Source organism: Fragaria vesca, linkage group LG2 (assembly GCF_000184155.1).
Source record: "Fragaria vesca subsp. vesca linkage group LG2, FraVesHawaii_1.0, whole genome shotgun sequence".
In the NCBI taxonomy this organism is placed as follows: domain Eukaryota; kingdom Viridiplantae; phylum Streptophyta; class Magnoliopsida; order Rosales; family Rosaceae; genus Fragaria; species Fragaria vesca.
Window position 1 is genome coordinate 21312168 of NC_020492.1, and position 19158 is coordinate 21331325.

Sequence of the window (19158 nt, forward strand, 5' to 3'; positions counted from 1 at the left end):
ATATATATATATATATATATATATATATATAAATATATAGTTTTTCCAAAGAATAAAATTTATGTATATATATATTTATATTCGACCACTAATTTTTTATATATAAATAATTCTTCCAAAAGAGGATTCGATAGAATATATATAGGTTGATGTTATTAGCATATTTTTTTTATTATTAACACACCTTATCTATTTTCCTATCTACACATTTTAATTATATTTATAAATTTACCACTTAAATTTGTTTCATGATTGATTCTCATTATAAATATGATGTGTTAATAACACAAAAAGATGTGTTAATAACACCGACCTTTAAACTTCTCAAACGCGCTTATGACACTTCTCAAACGACCAAAAAAGAAAAAATGACACTTGTCCCTGCAATGCTATTATTGCTATGCCAGTATGCAACCACATCAGAATAAGCAAGTGTCGAGCTATATGGGCTTATAACAGGTGGTCTTAATTGTGAAAGTCGGGCCGTACGGAGTTCAGTAGCCCATACACAATAGCCCATTATTTGGCCGAGGTTCGCATATCCCTCAACAAAATCCCTTTGGTTCTACACTCCACCTTCCCCGTATAAATCGCGGAATTTCCTCCCGCCATGGAAAAGCCTTCCTGCCCACTCCACTCTTCCTCTTTTCTTTTCTTTTCTCCCAAACAATTCCAATTTCACCCTAAAAAAAATATGCTATTTCCCAAATTTTCATAATTGAAGAAAAAAGAAATGATGCTTCGTCTCTGCTATAGAACCCGTCGCTACTGCTATTACCTCTTCCCTCACCACCACCGTCTTCCCCGTCTCTTCTCCACAAACCCCATCGAGCCCCCCACCAATCTCAAAAATGCCAACCAACTCCCTCCTCCTCCTCCGCCACCCGCAATCCTCCACCGCCGCCCCACCCCTATCTTCCCCATCCCCACCCGCTCCACCTTCCTCGGCCTCTCCGCCGCGATCACCTCCGTCGCCATCGCCTCCTACGCCGTCATCTCCCTCGCCGACTCCGACGACAAGTCCTTCAATCCTCTCTACGACGGCGTCCGAGGCCTCGCGCGCCAATCCGCCGAGTCGTGCCGGAGGATCATCCACCACGCCAAGCAGACCGGCGTCACCGCCTCCGTCCTCTGGCACTCTCTCCGCTCCGTTTTGTCCTCCGCCAACCACGAGGTCCGCTCCGGCTTCCAGCTTAGGGTCGCGGCGCTCCTCGCCGATATCTCCGCGGCCAATGCCAGCCGCAGGGCCGCCATTGTGGGGGCCGGAGGCGGCGCCGTCGTTGATTGGCTGCTCGAGTCTGTGGCGGTCCCAAGGGATGGGTCCCGCACTCAGGCGGAGTCGGCCAGGGCGCTGGCGTTCTTGCTCGCCGATCCTAATGTCTCAGCGGCCGTGCTCGGCAGGCCTAACGCTGTTCCCAATCTCTTGAGGTTTATCTATTCCTGCCAGCCAAAGCAATCCAACAAGGTCAGCTTTCGATTTCATCTCTTGAAATTTTGTTTGAGCTGTGATCAATGTGTTTTTGCAAGCAATTTTACTGAACCTGTGAGAGTTGAAGTATTGAAATTAGGGAATGTTTATTTACTGAAGCAAGGAAGGTTTAGACTTTTCGATTAGCATTTTTGTTATCGAGTTTATCTGTGGAATTAGAAATCTACTTGATAGTTGATTATTGTTCCGATGCATTTAATACTGTGGTGACACAATTGCATTCCTCTGGGAGCAGCGTTCGGTACGTAGTTCACTCGAGGTTTCTGATTCTTTGAGAGGCAGGAGCATGCTTGTAGCTGCCATAATGGATATTGTCACGTCCCACTGTGATAGTTCAGAGAAGGTGTCTTTTAAGCCTTCTTTGCCAGGTGATGCTGAAACGCGGGATATAGCAGCTGCCCTTCAAGTTATTGAAGAAGGTGGCATGTGTTTGGATGATTCAAATGAACATGAAGGTGATGAGGATGGTGATAGTGGAATCAAGGGTATTGGTATAAAAGTCCTTGGGGGTACATCAGTTTTAGGACTATCAAGAATAAGTGGACTTATGGAGTTGGGGAATTCTGGTAATAGTGATGTAGAATCAGTGAGGGTCACTAACCAAAATCTTCTCCTGCAAAGTAAGCATGATAGTTCTTTAGCGCAAACCAACTTGTCTTCAGCTGTCGTTCCTGGGCTCTGGGATGATTTGACTTGTCAACATGTAGCAGTTCCGTTTGCTGCATGGGCATTGGCAAACTGGGCAATGGCATCAGATGAGAATCGATCACTCATACAGGAATTGGATGCTGATGGAAATGCTGTCATGACTGCTCTAATGGCACCTGAGAGATCAGTGAAGTGGCATGGTAGTTTGGTGGCTCGCTTGCTTTTAGAGGATGATAAGTTACCCCTGAATGGTTCAGTATCTGAATGGAGTTCCAGTCTTCTTTCTACTGCTTCACAAGCAACTAAAAATAAAGACATTCCTTTGGCTCAGGTGGCTTTGTCAGCATTTTTGGTGTCTGTTGAGAAAAGCCCTGAAGCACGGAAGATAGTGATGGAGAAGGGTCTTCATCTGATAAGAGACACTGCTAAGCGGACAAAGAAGAATAAGCATGTGCAGGAAGCCTTGGCAAAGGCATTAGAATTGCTATGTACTGGAGACTTGCATTTATCTCTTCAAGAGAGTCAGAAGTGGTCTGGTGTATTACTTCCATGGGTTTTTAGGCAATCTTATTCTGATACCGTACGTGTTTCAGCGATAAAAATTCTCTCTCGCATTCTTGATGACTATGGACCCCATTCTGTACCGATTTCTCAGGGATGGTTAGCTATTCTGCTAACTGAAATTCTGGGTTCCAGCAAGGCATCATCAGTTAAAGGCAACACTCAGCCTAAATCTGATAAAGTTAAGGTTAGTAATTCTCTTCTCCCTTCCTCTTATTCTGTTAGGACTTTAGCATGCTATGTCAAATCTTTTTGTAGGCTCCCCCACTCATATACTGCTTATCTGTGTTTAGAATTGTTCATGTTGGCCTTAATTTCTTTACCAGTATTCATAAAGCCAAATACTTTTTGCAGACTCAAATTGATCAGGCAAACATTCTTTTGGCTGCACAAACTGCTAATCAGTTGGTGGCAGCTGTTGTTAATCTAGCAGTGAAGCAGCTAGGAACAACCCCTGATTCTGTTGATACATCTCCACTGGCAGACCTTCTTTCCATGGAACCCTTTTCTGCCCCATTAAAAGCTCTAAAGAAAGATATTGTGCCTAAGGTCGATGTGGCAGATTCTGCAGTGGCAACCTTGAAGGGAATCAAAGCACTGACTGAAGTTTGTTCTGCTGATACTTTATGTCAGGAAAAAATAGTTGATTTTGGGGTCTTATGTTTGCTGAGACGGTTTTTGTTGCGTGATGATTATGAGAAACTTTCTGCAATAGAAGCATATGATGCTTCTAAAACGCTTGAGGCACAAGATCGAACCTCAAGTATGCCCAAAGAATCATATACTGCAGATAGTAACGATCCAACTAGTGTCAGAGTTCCGCCTACAGCACACATTCGTCGGCATGCAGCTAGGCTGTTAACTATCCTCTCGCTACTTCCCAAAGTCCAGAAAGTCATTATAGAAGATGAAACTTGGTGCAAGTGGCTTGAGGATTGTGCTGATGGTAAGATCTCAGGTTGCAATGATCTTAAGATACAAAGCTATGCTCGAGCAACACTATTAAATGTATTAGGTAATCGCCACATTGATAGAGATTCTGCAAATGATGACAGTCCTGATGCTGGTACCACAAGCAGTAAAAAACGTTCTCCCAGATACGGTGACAATATATTTTTAATCAATCCTGAATTATCCCATTGGAAATGTCCTGAAAAAGTTGATCAAGACACAGCTCACCAGGATGCATTTTCTTTAGATGGGCCTATATCTCTTGACAGTGAGGATAAACCTGTGACCAGTTCTGTGGATGCATCTCACAACGGCACAGGCAATAGGGAGCCTCATTTAGATATAGTTTTCGTGCATGGCCTCCGTGGGGGGCCTTATAAGACTTGGCGTATAGCCGAGGACAAGTCATCCACCAAGTCTGGCTTGGTAGAGAAGATTGATCAGGAAGCTGGAAAGCTGGGAACATTTTGGCCAGGTGAATGGCTTTCAGCTGACTTCCCCCAAGCTCGTATGTTTACCCTTCGATACAAGGTTTGTTTTGGTGATTAGTTGTATAAAATATGTTGTTTCTTCAAATTTCTCCCCAAACACATCACCTGTTCCCTTAATATACACTATATCTTTTTGAAGATTGGTGTTTATTTTATTTTATTTCTTATATGGGCTGCTTCCCTCATTGGCATGGCATCTAACTCGTAGTTTAAATGCTATGCAGTCAAGTTTAACGCAATGGTCTGGCGCTAGCCTGCCCCTTCAGGTCGGTGCTTTCTGTTACAACAAAGGCTTTCCACAAGATTTCATTTCTAGTAATTTGGAATCTAGTGACTTGAGGAGTTAGGTTTTCTACACTTAAGGATGTGTAAGTTGAGTTGATTTTAGCCAATCATATACAGATGGATGCTAACAATAGGGCTCAATCGTCAGTGGTGTTCACTTATAAGTAGTTTTTGATCTTCTACTTTGGTCTAGATGTTTTTCTTTTCTTAAGTAACTGTTCCTTATATTGTTTTTGTTGCCGGACTATGCAGGAAGTTAGCTCAATGCTGTTAGAGAAGATTCTGGCTGCAGGTATTGGGGATCGACCTGTTGTTTTTGTGACTCATAGGTATGCAGTGTTTCTTGTGTGGGCAGCAGGTTGACAACTATTGTTGCTTTTGGGTGTCACAGCATAATTACCTGCTGAAGTTTCTGTGGATTGATTTTATGGAAAGTTCTCAAGTTTTAACTGATACTTCTCTATTTTGTTGCAATAATATATCATATCCTCTATTTTGCAGCATGGGGGGTCTGGTTGTCAAGCAAATACTCTCTAAAGCAAAATCAGAGAATATCAATAATCTTGTAAACAACACCAAGGGAATTGTATGTCATAGTAGTCGGTATTTCACTTACAATGTAGTTCTTCTTGACCTTTATTATCATTTATATGAACTCTGGTGTCCTGCTGTGATATCAGGTTTTCTACAGCTGCCCTCATTTCGGAAGCAAACTTGCAGACATGCCTTGGAAGATGGGATTTGTGTTGCGCCCAGCTCCAACTGTTAGTAAATGATCTTTATGATCTTTATAAACAAGATGTTTTTATGCCTACCCTACCAAATTTTTTATATTAATAATGTTTCTTCTTGATGTTTCTTAGATAGGGGAGCTAATAAGTGGGTCTCCAAGATTAGTACAGCTTAATGACTATATTCGTCACCTTCACAAGAAGGGGTCGCTTGAGGTCCTCAGTTTTTGTGAGGTAGTCAAAAGTAGTGTCTTTATGCTTTGTCTATACAGGGGTCTGTTTTAGCTTAATAATTAGGTGCCGACTGTTTCCGCAGACAAAGGTGACTCCAATTGTTGAAGGTTATGGAGGATGGGCTTTCCGAATGGAGATTGTACCAATTGAATCAGCATATCCTGGATTTGGTGATCTCGTTGTAAGTATGGTTAAGACTATTATAGACCATTTTGGAAACAGTTATCTCATCATTCATTTATAAAGAAACTGAAGTGCCTTATATTGATGTGAATAGGCAGTAGTGTAGAGTAGACCAAGTTACTTCCATTATATGTTCCCTATCCCAAATTGCCACTTCAAGTTTTGAATGATCTATTCAGGTTTGGAACACACTAGTTCCTCTGTCTTTAAACTTGTGGCTTATAAGTACATGTATGTTTGGAACAGGTATTGGAGTCAACAGATCATATAAATTCTTGCAAACCGCTCAGCCGCAGCGATCCATCATACACAGAGATATTAGAGTTCTTAAAGAAGCTGAAAACCAGCTCCAGAAAACAGACAGCAGCGTAAAGAAAATACGCCTCAAACTTTTTTGTTCATGTATACCATCCCATTTCAGAGACCAGGCTTGGCTGGTGGTGGTTTTGATCAAACCAAACCGAAAGTGCGCATTGGCACACAAAACCAGTCTAATGAGTTATCAGACTTGTATTTACGCAGCGGTAATCATCCATCAGAAGAGCGGCAGATTCTTTTGTACATTCTCCAACCTCAGAGCTATCATTCTTCAACCCCATTATTCTTTGTACTTGTTAACCATGTTGTATCAGTAGTGTAACATTGATGATGTATTTAAACCTTACTCGTTAAACTCCAAGGGAGAATAATAGCTTTCAAAAGTATGAAAAACCACATGGCATCACGAAACACACCCTCACAAGCTGTTAGACCTGGATTACCTTTTGCCAAACTGTCAGTGTTTACTTTGATTCAAGAGAAAATCGGTGACTGTCATAAAAAATGCTGAATTCTAGGAGCCTTACCTCACTTGGAGTACTGAGGTCAATAATTAGGCATCAAGAACACCCTTATAGTGACCGGGAGAAAAAAAAAACTAATTTGTCGAATCCATGTTATAATTGAGCAACACATTGTATAAAAATTAAGGGATCGATTATCAAACCTTAGCTTATTCCGAACCTTTCATAATGCTAGGAAAGTAAACATGTCATATCATGCTAAGAGAAATTATGTACGAGTTCATTGAAATACCTATATGATTTGCTTTTCAAAGCAACACAACTTAAAATTAATTCTCTCCACCATTAGATTTACATCAATCCAACAGTGACTGACCATGAATCTTTTTGTCAATTACATATGTGAACACTACCGATGGTTATAAAGGAGCGAGCTAACAGCTAACAGCTAACATTTATCTCTTAATAATCTATTTTGAGGAACGACGTCGTTTGAGTCTCTGTTCAGACTTGAGAGAGTATCACCTAAACACTAGAACACTGGCAGCAGGCCGGCAGCTAATTAGCTTTCGTCAGTCGTCACTCTCTGAAACTCAGACAATGCAACTCGCAACGACGTCGTTTATGCACAAAGCAGTGTCACCTCCAGCTCTCTACGCCCTTCCAATTCCAACCAGAAACCTCCCCTCCCGCTTTCTCTGCTGCTCCAATCCGAGCACCGCCGCCGCCTCCGCCTCCACCTCATGGTCTCCGCCTCCGGTTCCGGCGACCACAGGTACGGCACCGCCGGTCGTGAAGCGGAGGACGAGGTACCGGAAGCAGTACCCGGGGGAGAGCAAAGGCATCACGGAAGAGATGAGATTCGTCGCCATGAGGCTCCGTAACAGAAACGGCAAGAAAATCGACTCTCAGTCCGACGGTGACAACACTCAGAGCGAGAGTGACGATAATGCCCCTGACGAGAGTGATGCTGATGCTTCCGAATCCGACGGCGAGAAGGAGACGTGGCAGCCTAGCCTGCAAGGGTTTCTGAGGTACCTGGTGGACAGTAAGCTCGTGTTTGACACCGTGGAGCGCATTGTTGATGACTCAAACGACGTCGCTTGTTAGTTTCTATCTTTCTCTCTTTGAATTTGATTTGATCAAGTAAAGTTTGGTAATTTGGAGTGGTTTGGATTGGCAGACGCATATTTCAGGATGACTGGATTGGAGAGATCAGAAGCGATTTCGAGAGATTTGGAGTGGTTTGGGGAACAAGGCAATGTGATTCCGGAACCCAGCAATGCTGGAGTTTCGTATGCAAAGTATCTGAAAGAGCTTTCTGAAACTTCAGCACCAATATTCCTATGCCACTTTTATAACATTTACTTTTCACATATCTCTGGTGGGCAGGTCATTTCAAGACAGGTACTTTCTGAGCTTTGGAATCGTCTCATTCGATTTAAAGCATTCAACTTTTTGTGCTTAATGATTGTCTAGTATGACCCAATTTGCTTAAAACAAGATGGTTGTTTCTTGTATGTGGGAAACATGTATTTTATATGAAGTAGCAAGATAGGTACTTTACTGTTGCCAGTTTGCTTCAAGCCGTAAACTTTCTTTTGATTTTATCCTACTACTTTGTTTAACTGTTGTTTAAGTGTCGGATAGATGACTTTACTTGGAAATGGGAACTTGTTGGTTTTAGGTATCTGAGAGGCTACTTGGAGGAAGGGAGTTGGAGTTTTGCACATGGGAGGGCGATGTGCCAGAGTTGATAAGAGGTGTTCGCGAGAAGCTCAACAAGCTTGGAGAGGTTAATAATGTCTTGGATGCTGTCTTGTATTCACTTTGAGTGAGTTAGTTTTAGTGGGGTTACTAAATCTGCTTTACTATTGTGATTGCAGCACTGGAGTCGAGATGACAAAAACAAATGCTTAAGAGAAACTACCAAGTCATTCCGGTCTCTTGGGCAGATAGTTCGCCTGATCATCTTAGAAACCAAGTGATCTCAAATTAATAGCTCAGAAGTTCACTCATGGGTGAGCCTGGATTTCATTTTGTCCACTCCAATTTCGAACATTAGTTTGCTATAAGTTAATAACGTCTGTTTTCTATTCTGTTTACCAGTAGCATGTTTCTATTGTCGACTTGTATTTGTGCAAGGTGGTTTGTCACCAAACTGAAGTAGGATGCATCTCCGGAAAGAACATCGTCTCTCCTGGAAATTTGAAGGGCTGCACAGCACAACAAGTACATTCTATTTCTGAGCCTCATTGTGCAGAGCAGGAACTTTGTTTTTCTCCCTCTTTCTGGCTCGAAGGTCTTTTAGTCTCTTCAGCCCTTTGGATGGTTTTGAGTCAGTTGATTACAAAGTGCTCTTTTTTAGGGCTTGGTGGGTTCATTAGGTTAGGTAATGATAGAACTATGTGTTCACTGTAGTAGGTGATTGGCTACTGGCCCTGAAGTACACATAGATAGAGTTATAGCTAGTTCACCTTCAAAGCTGTTGAGAGTGAAACTCGTGGGCAGTGTATCATTTGTCAACGAAGAAATCCCAGTACTTTGGCCTTTCGCTCCTCTTTAACAATTAGTTTTAGTTAATTATGCTATATTGCTATTGATTATCAAATCCTATCTGCATTGATTATTCTTCTGTATTCATACATATAATCACAGCTTGGGTTCAAAACTTCAAGAGCCAGTAACATGCTTTCCAAATTAACAACGGCTCTTTTCACAGCTTGGATTCCAAACACACAACAACGTCAATCACACGTCCCTGTGTTTTCGAAGATCGATGCCATCCCCATTCTGCTAAGACAGAGAGACACACTTACTTCAAGTCCCTAAACTTCTGTGCTTGCCTGCTTGGGCTAATAAGTTATGATCAGCATTGACTAATTCAGAGTGAAAGAAAGAAACGTTCTTGTGAAATGTCGTATACTCGTATATAATTATGTATGCAAAGAAAATAAAATATTGAGCTGAAACTAAGATTTGAAGCTAACAGGAGAAGAGCGTGCTCTTCGTAAATGATGTCGTTCTTCACGAGGAAGAGCTTAAAGCCAGTATAAAACGTATACTACCTCATCTCCCCTTTTCTGTACTTCTCTTTTTCTGCAACTCTTAAGAGGGACAAGAAGACGAAGATTCGATGCCGATTTATCTTTCTTCTCATCGTCTCAAGATGGATGAAGAACTGTGTTTCTTCAACAAGGTCTGTTATGGAGTTCTTTGCCTCCTAAATAGTCCTCTCTTTTTCTTTGTTTTCAGTGGCTTTCATTCATTACATACATCAACTAACCAGATGTTTCTTACTTTTCAAAGATAGATTGTAGTTCATTGCCTCCTAAATCCTCCTCTCTTTTTCTTTGTTTTCAGTGGCTTTCATTCATTACTTACATCAACTAAACAGATGTTTCTGACTTTTCAAAGATAGATTGTAGTTCATTGGTTATAGATATTGACTTGGTTAATTGGTAGTTAAAATACAAGTCTAATATATGTATGCAGACCATTCCAGCTGATCTTTTCAAGCTATGACCTTTTCTTTAGCATTCGTTTTCTCATTATAGACAAACAGAAAAAGACACATCATAAATATTCATGATCCCACAAAGAGGTTTTTTCCTTCTTGCTGTTTCTCTACCTTAATGGGGGATCTAAGATGGAAACCACAGTATGCTCCTCTCTCTGTGATAGTGTCAATTTCTTGAACCAACATTCCCACACACACAACACACACACAGTTGTGTTCTTCACTAACCATGCATTCAACTGCTTCTTGTACCTTTCATCAATTCTTTACACTGACTCTAAAACTTCATTACAGGATACACTCGTCATTAAGACTCCCAAGAAAACTCCACTAATATTGACGATGGTGGTATTACTTCTTACAATGGTTTGTGGAGTTCATATCTGCATATTCTTTTTGAAGCATTTAAACACTAGTAAAACGATGATCAAGTTCTTAAACATCGAGGTGATTGACCACCACAATGAATCATGCCCTGTTCCTCATCTTGAGCAATGGGAAATCCCCTATGTGCATTATCCACAACCTCAAACGTTTAAGAGGTAACCTTGCCAATTCATTGATGCATTTATTTGCTTGCTATGCACTGACTCCATACTTACAAGTGCCAAAAATAGTGGTCTGATGTATGTATCATTTATAGGAATGAATGCTCCTGCAATCCGGTACGCTACTTTGCAATATTGTCAATGCAGAGATCAGGGAGTGGATGGTTTGAGACACTGTTGAATAATCACACTAATGTAAGTTCTAACGGAGAAATTTTTTCAATCCCGGATAGGAGGCGTAATGTTTCTTCAATTTTGAAGAACATGGATAAAGTATACAATCTCGATTGGTTTAGTAGTGCTTCCAAGAATGAGTGTTCTGCAGCTGTTGGATTCAAATGGATGCTTAATCAGGTTAGCTACATACTAATCTTATTTTTCTTAAATCTGATTGGTACGTACTTACTAAGTAATATGGTGCAGGGTTTGATGGAGAATCATGAAGAGATAGTGAAATACTTCAAGAAAAGAGGAGTGTCTGCAATATTTCTCCTCAGAAGGAACTTACTCCGCAGAATGATTTCTGTGCATGCCAATATTTATGATAAAGATACTAAGCAACTCAATGGCACTCATAAGTCCCATGTACATTCTCCATTGGAAGCTCAAATACTTGCAACATACAAACCCAAGCTTAATGCCACATTACTAATCCCAGAGCTGAAGCAAGACGAGGAGACGGCTGCGAAAGCTATGCAATATTTCAATACCACTCGCCACATTGTTGTCTACTACGAGGACGTGATCAACAACCGCACTGTAATTACTATGCAGTTGTTCGTCATAATCAACTTGCAGATAATGCTACCCTTTTGAAAATGTCACTGATTATGAACTTTGTTTCGCAGAAACTCAATGAAGTTCAAGACTTCCTTAGGTTGCCTCATAGAGAGCTCAGGAGCCGTCAAGTTAAGATACATACAACACCATTGTCGAACCAAGTCCAGAACTGGGGTGATGTTCAGAAGACACTGAAAGGAACATCATACGAGAGCTTCCTCGCAGACTATCAAATTTCTTCTTCGGCACCACTTTGACAGTGAGAGTGAGGATGTATATAACCTAACCATTATTAGTTCACCCATCTTATTTCTTGGTTAGTAGTATATAGAATCAGATTTTGGCAAATTCAACTTCCTCTATTGTTTTGAATCAATTGTATCAACCTGCTTCTTAGCCACTTCACCTGCATCCTGTGTAAATTTGGTAGCAGAAAAGAAACTTTGTAAATTCATCATTTTGAGGACCCTGCATACTTCATATATTTGGGAAGTACTTCGTAACTTCTATTTGCGACAAGACGGGTCATATACCAACTTAGCTAGGCCTCAACTAAACCAATTCAGATTAGAAATTGGTTAGCTGGACTGATAGGAAATCAAGACGTAAAATACCAACAGAATACTAGCTACTAATTCTTCTATTTTCTTTTCTTTCATTGCTAACTAAGGAAGGGTACTACATTAATGTTACAAATAGAGCAAGCCAGGATCAGCAAATTACTGACCCATCACTTCCTGCTATATCAGTGTTATCTGTTTGTCGAATTACAAAGTGATCAACTATCTTAACATTATGTAGTGGGTCTTGCTGAGCAGCTTTTGCACTCCATTTACTAGGAAACTTCCTCCTGTGGCTCATCTGTTGTGGCTGTTTTGGCTCCGCATCCCAATCAGGGTCCAGCTTCCATTCTTTCGGAACCTGCATGTTTTGATTATAAGCAACTCTGAAAAATCCCAAATATTTCATTTAGAAGTAAACCAGCCTTTCTTACCTTATCAACTGCAAGAGTATACACTTCAAGATCCCCATCAGTATTGATGTGGAACCGAGTGAATGACTTGTAATTAGCAATTCGCAAGGAGGAGAACGCTTCGTCAAAGTGTATGTGAAACCAGTTAATGCAAACATATAGGTAGCTGCCGAAAACCAAAGAAACCACTGGAGTAGAGAAGACCCAAAAATAAAGGAAGACAGAAGCATAATATATACAAGCACCCAATCTAGAGAGTGATTCCATCCCATTCTTGCATATATTGTTCCGGGTGACTGCCATAACCTGATATTATAACTTGATGTGAGAATCTAACAAATAAGAGGAAAAGCAAGTATATAAAAGAAATATACGTACCTCTGGAACATCAAATGCAGACATGAAATACTTGATGCATGCTGGATAAAGACCGAACGTCCACTGTTCTATACGAGCACGAAGGCCTGTTGGATCAGGAAAGTGCTCACTCTCAGCTGTCCGGTACCACTCATATAATGTGTGATAACCTGAAAAGTCAAACTTTCATCATCAGAGAACATACTGTTTGCTACCATTAGCATTTTGGTCAAAACCTATCATTTGAGCAAGTAAGAAATAGCAATAAGGTGTGAGGGGGCTATAAAGATGACAATCATTGTACATATATATGTTCTAAACCTTCAAAGGGCATGTTTCCATCTGCTTATACCAGCATATGTATCTTTATGTCATATGAATATATTAGGTCTCTCAATCAAATACTAAAATCGTTTCACTAATCTGACAGTAGATAATCACACAAATTAATGTTCAGAACATAAACCCATGATAAAAAGAATGGCCACCTGAAGTTCCTAGTAGTTGATGCTGGACACACATCTCAACACCCAGTTCCAACAGCAACATAAGAATCAGAGCTGCGGCCAGGTGCGCAAACACATGAAGAACTCCAATCATGACCCGTTTCTTCCGAGACACTTTCGACGGGACAAATGTAATTGCCACAATCAGCAACACAACAGCACCTGCAAACGACACATAAGAGCGCTCCAGCATGTACACAAAAGCATTCCAGACTGTTCCAAAGAAAGACTTGAAGTGACCAGGAAATGAGTCCTCTCGCAAGATATGATCGAGCTTACACTACAAAAAGAACAGGAAAAGTTAGAAAATGCCACTGGCCTGAAAACTTAGTAAGGATGTAAAATTCACATCTGGGTACGCAGAAATGAAATTATTTGGCATTTGGAAAGCTTTAAGAAGCGAAAGAACAAAAAATTGAAAGATCGATGAGGTACATGTTATTTTAATTCCAGAAAAGAGACAAAGAAGGATATCATAATTGTTCAAATCCAATGGACAAGATGCAAAGTCTATAATGCCAAAGAACAGAGAAGCCATTAAAGACTCACCTGAGGGAACATAGAAAAGACCAATAGAAAGTATATAATGCCACCAATGAAATCAAATTGCCAGTTCTTCTTCCGAAACTTTAAAATATTTCCTAAAGCAATCTGAAAGAAGTGAAGAAACTCATCAGCCCAGCTTTGAGAGAATATACATACAAACCATGAACTTAATAGTAGCAGTTGGACAAACACTATAATTATAACTTACCCTACTTGAATCTTCAAATGAAGGATAAGCAGCCTTGGTCTCATACGATGCTCCATAAAGTTTCTTAAAATTACTAAATACATGTGTGGGATGTAGAAAAGCCCCACCACAACCATTTACAAGTAAATGTTGCACTTGAATTGGATCCCCTGACCTAACAAATGAATGACGCATATAATGATGCAAATCTCCAGCCACTCGTAGCTTACACCTTCCTTTCAAATGATCGCATATGAGATGCGCGACATTCTTTCCAGAAACATCATTCCAGTACCAGTCAAGAAGCCAGTTTGGCTCATGTGTCATAATGATTACAGAATCATCTTCACCTACCTGAATGAAGATGAAGAAAATAGAATTTACCATCAGACAGCAGCAAAGGGGTAAAAAGCCCAAAGGCATCCCTGGTCAGTATATATTGCATCACATGTGACAGTTTACATGCATCAACACAGCATTAGCAGTCAAATCTGTGAGAGCTCAATTCAGGGCATAAGAACACTCTTAATTTCGTGTATTCAACATTTCTACTATACAAATGCAGAAATATATGATTATGAGTTATTCTTTTATTGACCAAAGAAATAAATATATGATTAAATTCTAATGCTGAATGTGAAAATTGTGAATTCTTCTTATAAATGGCTTTAAGAAGAGCAAAACGATCAAAGCAACAACTCAGAAAGTACCAAGTTGGTACCCCACGGGTAAAAAGTAAAACAAAAAAAACAAAAGAAAAACAGAATTTTTAATTTTTTTTTTTCATTTAATGATAAATGGTTGAAAGATGAAAAAGGAAAAAAAAATACCTTGTTTTTAACTAGTTCTGAGAAGAATTTAAATTGGTATACATCAATATCGCCGTGGAGTGCCAGATCAAGACCAAACACCCACCATCTTTTAGGGAGTTTCAGAGCAAAATAACTCTTCTTTTGAGGCATAAGCCACCCACCCAACCAGCTCTTATGACATATATACCTCATAAATGTATTAAGTCCATCGAACCAATCTGTAATGCCAAAAAGAAAAGAAAATGTAACAGCCCCATATTAACAATCTAGCTTGTAGGTTAATATCTCTTTGGGAGAAGATGGAAAAAGAAGCTCAGACTGAGATATAACGCCTACCATGGTTTCCAGGAATGACAAAACACTGGGGCCCGTCATATTGCTTCAGTTCAGACACACCACAAGGTAGCTCAGGTTTATCTACAGCTATATGATCTTGTTTAGACCATGGAGGGGGCTGAAGAGCATACTCAAACGGACAAAAGAGACGCCTTTCATAGGTGAAGGATGATGGATTAGGATACCTAGAACAAAAGCGTGTCATATCAAACTAGATTAATATGTATTCAACTACATTAAAGAAAAAAATCATTGTCAAAATTGTTTACATAAGCCTGAACCAATAAACAGCAGAGATAATAAGCGGTTAGCTCTCTTGGTAAACAGAGGTCCAAATGAAACATCAAAGGTAAAAGAAATTTGGAACATTTTTAGCTGTGTAATCTCACCCAAAATTATTAATCAAATATTTGATTTACGTAGATCATTTTGATTTAAACTACTCCAGGGCGTCAAAATCATTTTCAAGCACAAAAGGAATAGCAAAAAAAAAAAGAAACTATTATTTTCCCAGAAAACAATTGTCCATATAATAATTGATCCCTCATGCCCTATTGCTAAGCATAAAACGAATATTTAACTTACGCAAGATCTCCTCCAATAAGTAATAGGTCTCCACGTGGTAGGTTAAGTACAGAATCATCTTTGCTAACATTGATGGAAGGCTGAGCAAGAAGCCGAGCCACAGAATACGACGAGTTACCACCATCGCCAGTATCAGCCATGAAGTCAAACCATAGACCATCCTTCTCAACAAAATCATCAAATAAAAGATCCCCTTGGGAAGCTCCATCACTGATCTTGCTCATTGCTGCCTAAAAATTGGAAAGAGAAAATAAAAGCGTCATCACAGCACTGAATAAAGGCCAATTCCAAAAACTTCATGACAATACATATCTACGCGGAAGAAGAAAAAAAGGGAGAGAGAGATTGAAATAAAGGAGGTAGAGAAGATGCCAAGAAGTTATAAGTTATAGGATAATGTGTATTAAACCCTTCTCAATTACTACACCACCTTACAAAGATCAAATTCTGGAAAGATGATACATAGTAAATCATCAAAGATGATTAAACGATACATTTTCTTCCTTCATAATTCTTAAAGCATAAATCATCTAGTTATAGGATACTATCCACCTTATCATTTTTATCTTTGTGATTAACAAATAAGGGAAGACATCTCACAATAATACTGCATAATGAAATAAATTCACAACAAGTATACTTTCATACGGTATGAACTATCTTACTTGCATCATACGCATGTCAAACCGGCCAACAAAGACAGTTACTGATACCAGGAGGTCAAAAACAGTCTTGAATAAATCAGCTGATGTTCTGCAATGTATATCCATCAGTAACGGGAATGCAACTACATGAGTATATCTATCAACTCTCCACAAGTACAGCACAGAAATAAAGGGGAGATGATAGGGGGAAACAGAGAGAGATATATACCCTGAATACCAAGGAACCATATCCAAAAAATCAGGCTTCATTTGCTTGTTCTTTGACTTCTCATGTTCTTCTAAAGACAAAGGATGAGTAAGAGCCCACCTGGATATTTGAGGAACGAGAAGCATAAGGCAACTATTATAAAAGTAAAGAGGTGTAAGGCTATAATAAATCATCTAATCCAATTGTAAGAATCACATTATGCAATCAGTACCTATTTACCATATCTCAGTTTTAAGTACACATGCAAAGTCACTGTCAAACTATACAGGCCCCCTAGTTAGCAACAAGCCATTAACCAACTGTCCAAGTAGAGTCAATTATATAAACCATATACAGTAAAATACAGGTTAGTTTGTGGTGGTTGACCAAAAAAAGGATTAGTTTGAGATACTATACCCCTCCAAGGAAAGTAGCACGCCATCATATTACTCCATTCTTTCATTTTTCTTTAATTTGTTATACAATGAAGTGACATGATAATAGAAGCAACAAGAGACTTTAGATAATATCAATTGTTTGGAGGTCACAAGCTCATCAGTTTCGCAATGTTGAAGGTTTTCCACTTCAATCTTCACAATCACATGTTCGGTTAACAAGAGAGATGGAATTAAATTATACAGCAACCAAGAACACCCCAGAAGAAAGTTCACCAGGTCATACCAGCAATTTGAATCCAACTATAGCCATGAAGGTACAAGAATAGACCATGAAAATCCAAAATTTCAACAGAGGAGTTTAATTAAGAAAGATTTCATTATCTACCAGAGACAACAATCAATTATTCAGGCATAATACATAAACCGTTGCATTACAAAACTTACCCAGTTGACCTCTCCACCACATAATTAGCAATATACAGGCCTATGAATGTGGCCCATAATGAGTATAATGGGGATATTCCATCCAACGAACCATCACATGAACCATTGCATGCTAACTGAGAAATGGAAATAGTAATAAATAAATAGATGTATGACAAATTGACAACTGAGTTATAACAATGGTATAATAAATAGCACAAAAAGACAAAGTGGTGGGAAAAATCATTTACTTTTTCTACCTGTACCTCACCGTAAATGACCCACTTGGACAAAAGAGGATAATCACTAGCAGATCCCACCGGAGCAAACCAATATGAGCAGACCTCATCTTTCAGCTCATTCATTCGAAGGAATTTAGAAAGCCATGTATTTCTCTCATCTTTCTTCCAGAAATTAAACCAAGACAAAGAATTTCTTCGTTCCAGTTGTTTCTCTCTCAGGACAGCTCGGTTGCCACAATGACTGTAAAATATACAGCAGGCTACGCTAAGAACCTACATGAAGAAAATAAAAGATCCATGAAAAGACATCCAGACATAATAGTTTGTTACATGAACATTCCAAGTTTCTTCTCTGCTACATAGCACGTAAAATAATTAAATAAAAAACTGGAAACATTAACAGTTAAAAAAATGGTTTGAAGACTTACAGCACAGTTTTGGAGGATTGTCAAAATTGCTGGCCTCCTTCCAGCTACACGTGACACAAGACCGATGTACCAAAGGCCAATAAATACAATATGGAAGAAAAGAAGAAAGAGGACAGAAGTGACAAATACATTAAAACCCAAAGACAGACTCATCCTTATATCGACTCCCATTGATTTTAATTTTGGGAGATGATAGACAGCTGCCACAAAAATCCACGTTATATACCTGCAAAAGTAAATCCCAGAGTTAGAACTTCTATCGGCTCTGTATACCTCTGTATTAATCTATAAGAATTCACAAACACATACATGCATGAATAATTTGGTGCAGGTGTGAAATAGGATTCATAGAAATGTACTTACCACCGACTGAAATTTGAATAACTTGGTTTAATAGTCTTCCCTATGAATGGAGATGAAAAGAAGTAGAAGAAACCCAGTAAACAGGCATACATAGACCACCACTTAATATTGTTGTCTAGCTTCTCTACAAGAGTATTGATGTTGTCGGAGGAGATAAAAAACAAGCAACCCACAACAACAGCAATTACGGCATGACGTGAATGCTCATGGGGATAAGGATATGTATGGGTTAGGATTGTTCTAACCCTCTCCATTTTTAAAGTATCTAGAAAACCAGAAGACTGCTTACTAGGTCCCATCAAGTGAATTCGCACCGCTTCAAGTTACTACAAACAAACCAACAATCTGATTGCCAGAATCACCGCTTAAATTAACTCCAATATCCTGAGCAGAATAGATTAAAGGGGAAAAGTGTCAGCGCAGGAGCAACATTATACAGAACAAAAATAAAACTCACAAATAACTAAATCCACGAGTTTTGATGCCCATGCACAACACAGTTCTGCAGCTAATATCTTCAGCATTGCAAGTTAACATCTTTGTTTTACTATCATTATTAAAGTTAACAACTTTACCATATTTTAATCCCCCCACGAACTAGAAAAGGAAAAAAATCCACTGACCAGAACTAGGTCATCAATTTCATCAAATCACACCAACAAAATTCCAATCCCGGCCAAACTAACGGAGCATGCACCAATAGTCAAAACCACATAGACCCAACTCATTCTACACACAGACAAAGCTAATCCAGATTTTACACTACTGAGCCCAAAAAAAAAAAACACAACCCAAAACTTTCTACCAAAAAACACAAACCAAAACTGAACTTTAGTTACAACTTAAGCACGAAACCTACCGCAACTTACCACCATCAAATTCAAATTCAGCTCTAGAGAAACCAACTAATAACAACACAATCTAGGGCTCGATTCCGTTAATTCGAA

General features: G+C 39.4%; 4 protein-coding genes across 4 annotated transcripts; 3 read left to right on the top strand and 1 right to left on the bottom strand.

Moving 5' to 3' along the window:
* The first annotated feature begins 733 nt into the window (after nt 1–733).
* LOC101293369 lies at nt 734–6279 on the top strand. Its single transcript, XM_004292774.1, has 10 exons — nt 734–1465; nt 1725–2885; nt 3053–4180; nt 4365–4406; nt 4678–4754; nt 4927–5011; nt 5106–5189; nt 5289–5390; nt 5473–5571; nt 5820–6279. Exons 1-10 carry the CDS (start codon nt 734–736, stop codon nt 5943–5945), a joined length of 3636 nt encoding a protein of 1211 aa, XP_004292822.1. The 3' UTR covers nt 5946–6279.
* A 676-nt stretch (nt 6280–6955) lies between these two features.
* On the top strand, nt 6956–8650 carry LOC101293659 (probable inactive heme oxygenase 2, chloroplastic-like). The gene is made up of 5 exons (XM_004292775.1): nt 6956–7460; nt 7539–7762; nt 8043–8150; nt 8242–8376; nt 8465–8650. The coding sequence occupies exons 1-4, from the start codon at nt 6956–6958 to the stop codon at nt 8341–8343; spliced, it is 939 nt and encodes a 312-aa protein (XP_004292823.1). The 3' UTR covers nt 8344–8376; nt 8465–8650.
* A 666-nt stretch (nt 8651–9316) lies between these two features.
* Nucleotides 9317–11660, top strand: LOC101312985 (nodulation protein H-like). The gene is made up of 5 exons (XM_004291085.1): nt 9317–9554; nt 10170–10417; nt 10519–10777; nt 10847–11182; nt 11272–11660. Exons 1-5 carry the CDS (start codon nt 9492–9494, stop codon nt 11458–11460), a joined length of 1095 nt encoding a protein of 364 aa, XP_004291133.1. The 5' UTR covers nt 9317–9491; the 3' UTR covers nt 11461–11660.
* A 169-nt stretch (nt 11661–11829) lies between these two features.
* LOC101313275 lies at nt 11830–18510 on the bottom strand. Its single transcript, XM_004291086.1, has 15 exons — nt 18212–18510; nt 17849–18074; nt 17445–17693; nt 17200–17315; nt 16379–16477; nt 16171–16258; nt 15506–15735; nt 14921–15105; nt 14603–14802; nt 13794–14126; nt 13589–13690; nt 13022–13319; nt 12555–12703; nt 12198–12482; nt 11830–12124 (listed from the first exon to the last, which is right to left on the bottom strand). The coding sequence occupies exons 1-15, from the start codon at nt 18508–18510 to the stop codon at nt 11915–11917; spliced, it is 3069 nt and encodes a 1022-aa protein (XP_004291134.1). The 3' UTR covers nt 11830–11914.
* Between the last annotated feature and the right edge of the window lie 648 nt (nt 18511–19158).